We start from the raw sequence: 12,219 nt of genomic DNA, 5'->3' as shown, positions 1-12,219 counted from the left end.
TTTAAAACTTTGTCTAATTTTTACACAATTATGACAGCATAAGAGTATATACACCTGATTCATTTAGTATACTATAATCATTTCTCCTTTATACATACCTCTTTTTTCCCTAAAATTAGTAATTATTTGCATATGTAGAGAGATATAAATAATTGCAATCCAGTTTTGCATGTTAGAATAGAGATTTGTACAATAGTACTTTGGGAGCACTGAGTGGGGAGACAAGTATTTTTTCATAAAAAGATAAAAAAAGTGTTTTAGTCAGCTTTTTCACTTCTTTGACCCAACAAGAACATGTTTAGAGGAGGAAAAATATATTTTGAAGCTTACAGTTTCAGAGGTCTCTATCCACAGATGGTTAGTTCCATTCCTCAGGGCTTAGATAGGGCAGAACATCATGTTGGGAGTGTCTGGTGGAGGAAAGCAGCTGGGAACAAGACATGAAGGTGTGTGTGTGTGTGTGTGTGTGTGTGTGTAGAGCACTCCACCCTCCAAGGACAAAATATATATCCCAAAGGCATGTCCCCAGTGACTCACCTTCTTCAGCCATACGCTACTTGCCTACAGTTACCACTCAGTTAATCCCTATCAGGGGATTAATGCTCTGATTAGGTTAAGGCTCTCATAATGCAATCATTTCATTGTGAACTTTCTTACATTGTCTCACACATGAGCTTTTGGAAGACATCTCACATCTAAACCCTCTTTTTATGTATATCTCACTTTTTCATCTCAAATACTTCCTCTGATGTCAAAATCTCTCAGCATATTGAGGTAGTCCTATATTTATCAATTACATCTTCTATCAGTTTCACCTTTCTCCAACAGAGTATTCCGACAAGCACTTATCTGGAGTTATTCTTTTTTTTTTTTTCCTGTGGTGTTGGGGATTGAACACAGGGCCTTGTGCATGTGAGGAAGCACTCTACCAACTTATTCATTCCTCATCAGTACTCCTCCTTTGTATCCAAGAAACAATATTTTCTTATGATATTAAAATGTTATCTCTTTATTTTGTTGTTAAACATTGCCATGTTACAGAATCTGCTTCATTCTGATGGTTTGGGATACTAGTAAATTTCTTTGCCTTTTCCTGTTAAGCTTGATTTAATTTGGTAAACTATTTTTGCCTTTCTCTGAATAAATACATTCTCTTTTACAATTATAACATTTTACAATTACAACATTTCTTATAAGTCAGTTAGTTGGCAGTATTTCTTTCAGGACTGTATTTATTATATAACAGCTTATTATAACTGTGTTTATTGCCTAACAGCTTGACTAGAAGGACATAGTATGGTATAAAAACAAAGAAATTTGTACTCAGCAAATTAATTTACATCATGAATTGTTCTTGTGAGTAACACAATCTGTTATCTAGCATAAGTTGATCTTATATGCTGTCCATATCTAATATGTCACTCTTGGCTACAAATTAGAAACTCATGACTTGAATTGTCTATCATTTCACTTCTGTACTTATTCAAAGAACTAAAGTTCAGCAATGTGAATACTATTTTTATAATATTTAAACAAACTCAACCTTTATTTTATTTTTATTAATGCTGTGTTTCCTTATGGGAGATTTTAAGATAGAGAAAAAGGTCAAAAGTAGAATGACAAGAAAATTTTTGTTTTGTTTCTTAAAGGGGAAGGGTTTTGGAGAGATGGGGAGGGTGTTCTGGGATGGTATGTCAGTTGCAGTTGTCTAAGCTTCCATAGTCTTGCATAAAAATAAATCTCCTACTCTGGGCATCAGGATTCTAAGAACAACTTCTACTAATCTGTGGAGTAATAACTCCTAACTTTAAAGCTTTTGTTCCAACTACAGTATCGGGTAATTTTGTTGAACAAGAATATCATAGAGGCAATCTCTAGAGTCAGTACTCTCTGGGTACTCAGGTGATTAGAATAATACCCAGACTAGTGATTTGGTAGGACTTATTTGGAGATTATAAGCTTTTGTTATTGACTATTGGCATTACTTCACTCTTTCAGGTTAAATATTTATTGAATGCCAACTCTAAGATGATATAGTCACTTCCTGTTGTATTGCACCACATATGAAGACAGACAGATATGCAAACAAATAATTACAATGTAGCTTTTAAATATTAGAGTAGAGGTCTGTACAAGGGACCATGAACACAGGAGAGGGAGTGACTAGAAACTGCCTTGTTAGGTTTGGGAAGTCTTCAAATGCTTTTTAAGTTGGCATTTCCCAGAGTTTTCCCCTAAACCTTTTCTTTGGACAGTCCCAGTCACTCTTATATCCTTACCTGTTGTTGGTACAGTGAGCTTTCCTCAAAATCTCTTTACAATTTAGTTGTCTGTCCTAAGACTACTAAATGTCTTCCCTGAGGTGTTGTGGAGAAAATCTGAATTTATTTCTACCAACCTACTATTCCTCTAGAATTCCTGACCTTAGTGGACAGAGCCACTTCCTCTTCGTACACCTAGCCTAGATGTGTACAGTACCCAGCAATTAATTTGATTATATCACTCTTTAAATCCTTCAGTAGTTTTCATCACCTGAAGTGCCCAGGGCCAACATCTATATATGCTTTCTATGCTGCTTTATCCTTCACCTCTCAGGACCAGCGTAGCCAACTTCTGTTACTCCTGTTAAGACTCACCTCCACCGTGAAGCCTTCTGGGATATTACTGTAACTCTTTCCTAGACCAATGAAGGTTTAAGAGCATCTTTGCTTTTAGGCATAATGTGGTAAGTTTAGATACATGGTTCTGCTTCAAGATAGGAACAGTTTCCAATATTGTATTTGGCAAGATTTCCTTAGTTACAAGTAGCAAAAAATTCAAACTGTTGCAAAAGTGAATTTATTATTACCTCATATGGTAAAATGAAAGGCAAAGATGCAGTAGAAACTGAAGAAATAACCTGAACCTGGGACTTTAATATAATCAGGACTTTCTGTCTTGCTTCTGTACCTCATCCTTTTGTTTCTCATGTCAAAATATGTGGCACAAAGTAGACTATTTGGGGAGTAATTTTGAATGAATGAGTAAATCTTAACCTGGAATAAAGTTTAGAAAACATAGGTAAAGTTAATTCTATTAACAAAATTTTGAGTGGCCTTGTGTGCTAGCAACGTTTCTTCACATAAACTTACTAATTAGGAATATTTTGGTGCCCTTTGATGACAAGTCTGATAACATAGTATTCCATAATTAAGAGCTGCTGGCTGTGTGCTACCAATCCTTTTCAATTTCATAGCATGAAACCCACTTTCTAAATAATTATATTTGACTCCTTTGCCAACCATCATTGTTTACTAGTTTATACCTAGGATCATACACTTTGATCATTTCCAGAATGTTCTACAACCTTTTACATTCTTAGCAGGTAATTATATGCCTAACAACCTTTAGAAATGTTAGGAACTCTTGTTGCAAGATCCTAGGAATTATCTGGATATGGTGGTTAGAAAAACAGTGATAGCCACATACATTAGATATCAGTCCTGCCTGCACTGATTGCAGGAAATAAGAACCACAATAGAATTGTTTCCTTTCATGAGAGAAACTTATTTTGGGGAAGGAGGGAGTACAGATACTACAAGCTGCTAAATACTACCAGCTGCTAAATGTGTCCCTTCCTGCTGATAGCCAGAGCATGGATGAGAGAGATGAGTTAATAGTTCATTTCACCAGGAAAGGGCTTCTGGTTATCTCAGGGAAGCAATACAGATTGTGGCCTTGCCTTGGTTGTATTTAGATGTGCTCTAATATTTTTGTATTTTCATTGAATATTTTACAGTTATTGTTTGTTATTGAACATTAAAACCAGCTTACAACCCCTCTGTCTTCATTGATTACTGATGAAATGTAATTGGACATTTGAGCACAGTCCTTAATGAATTAGGTTCTCTGTACCCTTTTGTTTTACTCTTACCCATGTTTGAAGATAGTTAGGACCTATGTCCCAGAAATTTTAGCATCTTTTTTTGCTAGCAAATTTGTCTGTGTAAATTTTTAACCAAATTCAATATAGATCCAGAATTTTATACCAAAAAAAAAAAAAGACCAATAGAAACTTTTATTTTGAAAATAATCCTGTATATTTTTTAATGGACAAGGAATAATTTTGAAAACTTATGTCTATGTAGGTATAATTATTTGCTATGTATTTTCTCAGTTTGTCCTTTTGATACGGGTAATATAGGAGATCATTATTTTCAGTTCTTATCACTTTGTTTTTTTCTTGTCACAAAGATCTTCAAAAAGTTTCTTGTAGCCAGGCATAGCGGTGCATGCCAATAATCCCAGCAGCTCCAGAGGCTGAGGCAGGAGGAACATGAGTTCAAAGCCAGCCTCAGCAAAAGTGAGGTGCTAAGCAACTCAGTGAGATCCTATTTCTAAATAAAATACTAAATAAAGCTATTGATGCTGGTCACTGGTCGAGTGGCCCTGATTTTAATCTCTGGCACTCCCCCCCCCAAAAAAAAAGTTTCTTGTAGTACTGGTAATTGACAATAATTTATATTGTCATTTATTTGTTTGGCATCTGCTTTCTTCCAGGTGTTACCCTAGATCTTGTATGGTATAAGGAAACATTAGAAATGTGTCTATGCAACTTGCTTTGTTGCACAGAAAAAAATGAAATATGAGCTATGTATGGAACTATGCAACTTCTAGGTTCTGAAATGGAACCATAAGTATAACAGCAGGGAAGGCCAACTTAAAAATCCTTTTCCAGCCCATGACTGATGTCATTATAGAAACCTTCTGTATAATTCTTTCAAGTGCCTTAATATGTAAATTCAGCAAAAATATGCTATATAATGTCTTTCAAAAGATGGGAGTTTATCAGTGCCTTTTTTATTTATTAAAATCTTTGTTGAGGGATCATTGACATGTCATAAACTTTATTTAAAGTGTACAGTTTGATGATTTTTGATATTTATATATACTTGCAAAACTATTGCCACAATCAAGATATTGAGTGCATATATAATCTCCAAAGTTTCTTCAGACCCCTGTGTAATCCCTTCCTCCTGCCCATTCTCACTGTCTTCTGCCATCCCCAGGGATCTTCTTCTGGTCACTATATATAGCTTGTATTTTCTAGGGTTTATGTAAATGGAATCACACAGTATATATTCTTTTTTGTCTTGTTTCTTTTACCCAACTTAATTATTTGTGATCATCCATGTTGTGTATCAGTAGTTTGCTTCATTTTATTGCTCAGAAACTATAATTATATAAGTCTTTTAGTCTCTACAAACATTTATGCCGAGCATGGTAGCACACACTGATGATCACAGAGACTCAGGAGAATTGAAAGTTGGAGGCCAGTATGGACAACTTTCTGTCTTCCTTGTCTCAAAATTAGAAAATTAAGGGGCTGGGGTTTTAGCTCAGTGGTAGAACTCTTGCCTGGCATGTGTGAGGTGCTGGGTTCGATTCTCAACACCACGTATAAATAAATGAATAAAATAAACATACATCAACATCTAAAAAAAATTTGTTTTAAAAGAAAAAAAAAGAAAGATAAAAAGGCTGGTGTGGCTTAGGTGGTATTGTGCCCCTAGGTTCAAACCCCAGTACCAGAAAAAAAAATTAAAGAAACACCTCTGTCTACAAACATATTGACCCCAATATTTCAAATGTTGACCCCAATATTTTAAATCTTTAAAAATCCTCTTAAAATACATTTTTGCTTTTTAAATCTTTAATCCTTAGGAAATAATGCCCATGTGAAAGTAAGCATCTTTTTTGTTTTATTTGTTGTTTTGTTTTTGTCATTGTTAAATTCTGGTAAAATTAAACCTAACTTTGATTTTAAATTTTCATGGTGCTTGTTTCCTTATTTTCAATTATGAACCAGTTTTTTCCGATTTAGTATTACCAGTGGTTTGTCAAGTCACTCTGAAGTCCATGGTAAAACCTCTGCTCTCTAACTTTCAGACTTGGGGAATCTAACTCAGGAAATAACTCTCTATGTAACCTATTTGTATGTAAGGAAGTTTTGTGGGGAGAGCCTAGAAAAAAAAAAAGGTTCTTCTCATCCTGTTATTTAGTAGTTTGGTGGTTGTTTTTATTGTCAGAATAGCCTTCTATGCCCAGCACATCAGCTGTCTCAGAAATGCCCCCTCCAAATCTGGCCATCTTACTGAAGTACCTTGTGAGAATCAAAATTAAAGAGCAAGCCACAGGCAGTAAATATCTCAGGCAATGGCTCTATCACCTTATTTAAATTCAGGCCACCTCCCTTGTTCTCATAGTACTTGCTTCCTAATCTCTTAGTTTAATGATATAAATTGGGCTTTCCTTTTTGCCTTGCCTGTTGGATTTCCTTTTTTTTTTTTTTTTTTTTTGTGGCAGTACTGGGGATTTAACCCCAGTAACCCAGCCCTTTCTTTATTTTATCTGGAGACAGGGTCCTCACAAAGTTGCTGAGATTGGCCTCAAACTTGCAGTCCTCCTACCTCAACCTCCCGAGTCTCTGGGATTATGTGTGCACAATACCATGCCTGGCTACCTGTTGAATTTTGACTTTGTTTAACTCCCTGATTTGCTATCCCTCACTATCTTAGGTAAAAATCTATATCTACAGCTTTAATTTTGTGCATCCAAACCAGGCTTTGTGTCTCCCATCTTTTTTTTTGTCCCCATTAGGAGTCAGAAGGATCAAGGATGTTATCTTGATGGGCCTTGAGGCAGAGTGATCTGAATTATAACAAACTACTTAGCTAAAATAGAAAATGAAATAACTTGCCTCTTTAGCTTTCTGATCGCAGGATGTCCCATGCCCATTTTCTGGTATATTACTAATTACTAGCAATCCTGAATGACCATGCTGTCCTCGGGACTTTCAGGCACTATCCATGTTGTTATCCTTCCCTGTTTTCCCAGAACAACTTTTTGGGACAGATCATTCCTCAGGCCCTGCTGGAACATCTTTTTTTTTTTTTTTTTTTTTTAAACCTAGATAAATGAAAGGATATCAGGTAGTTTTTATGAATTCATCCAGGTCTTCTATATGGCCATTTCTAAAATTGCTTTCTCTGGTTTAAAAATTATGCTCTCTAAAATTATTAGGTGATTTACGTACTCTAAAATTACAGATCGTAGTGAAGGACTTGGTAGACATACCCACTGTATTGATATGACTTCCTCTTATTTGAACTCTTCAAAGAACTCATCTGATTCTTTTTACATGTCCTACCTCCCAGTAGTCTGGCAACCTAATCACTTAATTCAGGTACCAGTGAAATAGTTAATGTTGAAATATAGTTATATACTGATTTTTTTTGTTTTTTTTTTCTGAAAATCTTGACAAGTATTTCACTTTTTATTTACTTTTCCTCAGCATTAACTATATTACCCTCTAAAAGCAATATTTCTGATGGGTTTTTGAGTAGAATTGATGAAACCTGACAATATTTCCCACATGCTTAGATTGTAATAAGTGGTTTCCTATCTCTCATCTACAACCAACTCAAATTATTTCACTAGCCATGGGAAGTCTTATCTTTTTCTTCTATGTATACTAAAATGTTTATATGCCTTCTCAATTTTCCTAAGAGAGATTTTTTAAGAACATCACTTTAAAAATTGTAACATTTCTATAACGATGCCAAAAGAATGGATTATGTTAAGCTTTGGTTCTCTTTGTTTTTTTTAGACATTTTTTGTGCATTATAATTATACATAATAGTGGGATTCATGTTTATATGTTCATAACATGCACACAATACAACAATTTACTTTGGTCTTTTTCATTCCCCAGTATCTTCCCTTTTCCTCCTTTTTATTTTTCTTTACCTTTTTAAGACCTAAGTATTCTCTTGCTGATCTAAAGTTTAAATTTAATCTGACCCCCTTCAGCTGCTTTAATTTTTTGTATTTGAAAAAGTCTTCCTATCCTGAATTATGCTTTTTGGTCTTTCTTTGATTGACATAGAGTGGCCTCCTTGCAAGACAGAAGATTTTGAGGAGATTTTAAATAAAGAAAGAGAATGAGTATGATTAATATAAATGTGATAAAGATAATTAATATGAACTGAATGGGATTTTAGTTTAAGGGACTTCAGGGAAAGATTTTTGAAGGCATAACAACACGTTACAAGCAGTGATTTGTGTTAGGACTGGAGTTTCATAAATAGACATTGTACAACATTTATTAGTATTAGTAATTATGTTATTTTTCTTAATCTTAGGATCTTGGGATACCCTGACTTTTTTTTTCTAAACTCATTCTTTGAATAACAATTTGGATATTAATAGTATGACAGGGTTATCATTGCCTAGACTCCAATTACCATGACCTAATCTCTAATGTGAAAGGTTATGTTTTCTTGTTATTTTTCCTTTTTAGATCCATTTTTCCTATACACCCTTCCTTTAGAATCATTGCCTTGGCAGAGCCCCCTGTTATTGGAAGCACAACACAGCAGTGGCTGGGACCAGAATTCTTGACCATGTTCTTTTTCCATTACATGAAACCCCTTGTCAAAAGTGAAGAAATCCAAGTCATTAAGGAAATGGTAAGAGTAAGGCCATTGATAGCCTAATGTCTATAGCTGCTCTCTTTCTAATGTACCCTAATACATGCTGGGGCAGAATGGGGCATTTTGTCTTTTCCTCTACATTTATTTCCAAATATTTTCATATAATACTATAAGTCAATGGTTCTTAACCTCTTAACATTTTTTCAGAATTATTTGAAGGGTTCAATAAAACACAGATTTTTGAGCTCCATCTCTGTTTTTTGAGTCAGTAGATTTGAGATGGTATGTGACAATTTGTATTTCTGACTGGTTCTCAGGTGATAGTTGATGCTACTGGTTTGAGGACCACACTTTGAGAACCACAGGTTGAGGCCACCTTTCCCCTATCTTATGCAGAGTTTTGCAATTCCTTTCTGTTTATGTTCAGTCAGAAGTGACTATTTTAACTTCCTACTGTAAGAAAAGGCCAGATATATAGTTAGTTCCTTAGATTTTAGAGAAAATACTAAGTAGTTCTGGTTCCCTCAGGACTATAATCTTACACTTACCTGCCTAGTCAATTGGTAGCTTCTGATATGTGGGTAATCCATTATTGAAGTGTTTGCCCTAACCAAGCATTGTGTTTACCACTTTGTAGTTCTAGAACTGCGCTATTCAATGTGATAGCATTTTAGCCACACTAAACAAAAAATTTTAAACTCAGTTTCTTAGTCACCTTTCAAGTACTCAGTAGCTATGTGGGATGTGTTGACTACTGTATTAGCACAAATAAAGAAAATTTCCATCATCATAGAAACTTCTATTGGAGAGTGCTGTTTTAGATCATTAAAAATGAATATTTTACATAAATGGATTCATTTCCTTTGAAATACCAGAATGAAATGGTTAATTTTAGGTATTGTGAGCATGGTTGTGTACAAGGGTATAGGCTTTAGGGTTCAGCAACTTGACTCTTAAATGTCAAATCTACTACATATTAGCTTCTAGATCTTGGATAAATTACTCAATCATAGTTTCCTCACCTGAAAATAGGGATAATACTACATCTTACACCATAGGATTTATTTAAAGAATAAATAAGGTAAAGTATGTAAGGAATAGAATTAAAATTCTAAAAACTTCCATTTACTTAAGTGACCCAAGACACCCTGAGCAGTGTACTTTCAAAATGGTCGTATTATGCCAATCATCATTGTAACATCATTTCTATTCCTTTTAAATTAAAAATTGAAAGTTATTGATTAAATTCTTATAGTTTAAATTAGATATTTAGTTACATTAAGGTTTATAATAGTTAAAAGCAATTAATGTCTTTTATTTGAGCAGCTGCTCTCCTGAATTGATTATGGCCCTCAAGTATGATGATTAAAATTTTTTGAGAAAAAAGGATACTTTGAGCATTCTTTACACAATAGTATCTTATCTTTCTTAGTAGACAGACACACACATATAAAGCAATTTTGTTTTAGTAATGAAAATGCCTAAATCAGAGTTTAAAATTCACAATGAAACTAACAAAACCAGAAATGAAAACGTTTAATGGTTACACTATATGTCAGTTTTTAATTGCATTAATTGTTTTGTTTTATGCTGGTGATTAAATTGTATATGGAGAAGAGTAGCTTCATACTGATTCATGATCTATGTATGTAATTAATAATCATGTACTTTCTATAAATGTAATTCTAATATTATTTGCTAAATAGTTATCATTTCTGGCCAATTGAACAGATATCCTAATTATTTTTTCTGATTTTCCTCAATTCTCTCATAAAATAGGTCCCAAATATTCCTCAGGAAGCCTTGAATAAATTGTTATCATTTACACACAAACTCAGAGAGACCCGGGATCCAACGGTAAGTCTGGGCTTTGCCAAAGGATGTTCTCTTGTTGACATGCTGTTGTTTTAAAATCTGTTGTTAAATTGGCATTTTTAGCCTTTATCTTTGGTTTCTCCTGTACATATGTTTAACTACGATTTCAGTGATTTTAACATTTTTTTCCATATCTTTGTGGCTCATGTAGAGAATATAATTTTTTACTTTATGGGAATATTTGGGACTCTTGGGGTTCTACTTTGTTCCCTTCATACCTTTCACTGAGCAGCAGCATCTATTCTTATAGCTGTGTCCTGTTTCTAACCACACCCAACCCCCTCTATTTGTATTTCTATCCCAGGATGGCATGTTGAAAACATAAAGTCCTATCACTTTCTAACTCTGTAACTCTGTTCTCATCTGTAAAATGGCAAAATTTCCATTTATCTCAGAAGAAGGTTGCAGTGATTAAACATTAAAATTTATGTAAAGAATCTCCTCTTTAGTAACTGCTTTAAAAATGTCAGTTTCTTTACTTTTCAACTAGATAACTTTGAGATTACTATAAATTATCTAGTACAACTAAGCTATCTTTTCCCTTGAAATTGTGTTCCCAATTTAATTTCCTTTAATAATCTACCAAATTACCCAAGTTAGAAAGCTTGACATTTTTAATTCCTTGCATTTCTTATGTCTTCTTTTAATAGGAAAGTAAATTTCACCAATTTAGCATCTTTAAATGTTATATCTCTTCTTTGATCTATTGTCAATAATTGTTTCATATCAGATTTCACAGTCTTTCTCCTGGGATATTGTTATTTCCTCTCTACTGCTCTCTTTACCAACAATTCATTCATCAAGGGGTTATCTGTTAGTTTCCTATAGCTGTTATAACAAATTATCATAAGTTGGTGGCTTAAGAGAACAGAAATTTGTCTGGTGGACAACAAAATTTATAAATCAGTGTCATCCAAAATCAAAGCATCAACAGAGCTGTACCCTGGGAAGCTCCAGGGGAGAATATCTTCCTTGCTTCTTCTGGGTTTTGGTGGCTTCCAGCACCCCTTGACTTGTGATCTCATCATGTCAGTTCTGCCTCCATCTTTTTGTCACCTTGTCTATGTATTTGTGCCAAATTTCCCTCTGTTTCCCTCTTACATAAGATTTCATTTAGGGCTCACCAAATAATTATCTCCTTATTTCAAAATCCTATCCTATCTGCAAAGAAAACTGTCATAAAAAGTGACGTTCACATATTCCAGAGATTATGATGTGGATACCTTTGTGTGGAAGGGCTTAGGGTTGGGGGACCCTGGACCATTTTTCTAGATGTCACATGTTTCCTGTTAATTAACATCTAGTGCCTCATCTCCAACTTCTTTCCCCCCTACTCATTCTTCAGCTAGCTGTATTGATCTCTTTGCTATTCCATGACCACAGTAGTACCTGCCTCGAGGCCTTTGCTACTTGACATTTCCTCTGCCCATGTGTCTCTTTCCCGGATGGCTGCACATTTACTCCTTCACACCTTTCAGATTCTCTCAGGTGTTACTTTTTAAATGTCATATTCTCTCAGGTGTTACTTTTTAAGTAAAGCTTTCTTAAATTTCTTCTCTATTTTATTCCTATCTCTCTGCCTACCTTAAGGTTTTTCAGAGGACTTATATGACCTTTGGACACAATAGACATGTTTTAGTCACTTATTTTTTGTTCTCTGTTTTCCCTCACTTGGATTTTTATCCACAGCAGCATTGGCTTTTGTTTGTTTTATTCTCTGTGGTATTTCCGGAATCTGGAACTTTGCCTGCAACACAGTAGGTATTCAACAGGTATCTGTTACATAAATGAATGAATGAGTCTTCTTTATTGTCCTTGGAATGAATTTTCTCAATCCGTTTATGGAGTTCTTCCCTTTCTTTAAAACTAT

At 34.4% G+C, this 12,219-nt stretch overlaps 1 protein-coding gene across 1 annotated transcript in view; it reads left to right on the top strand.

Moving 5' to 3' along the window:
* The window catches only part of LOC144253356 (von Willebrand factor A domain-containing protein 8-like), a 243,155-nt gene that overhangs the window by 139,328 nt on the left and 91,608 nt on the right, over positions 1 to 12,219 (top strand). The window contains exons 14-15 of the mRNA XM_077795473.1: positions 8,342 to 8,510; positions 10,254 to 10,331. Of these exons, the coding sequence (XP_077651599.1) occupies positions 8,342 to 8,510; positions 10,254 to 10,331 (247 nt within the window). The remainder of the gene's footprint in view (positions 1 to 8,341; positions 8,511 to 10,253; positions 10,332 to 12,219) is intronic.

This window comes from Urocitellus parryii, chromosome 2 (genome assembly GCF_045843805.1).
Source record: "Urocitellus parryii isolate mUroPar1 chromosome 2, mUroPar1.hap1, whole genome shotgun sequence".
Lineage (NCBI taxonomy): Eukaryota > Metazoa > Chordata > Mammalia > Rodentia > Sciuridae > Urocitellus > Urocitellus parryii.
The sequence above is the reverse complement of the archived record's forward strand: the minus strand, read 5'-3'. Positions and strand labels throughout refer to the sequence as shown.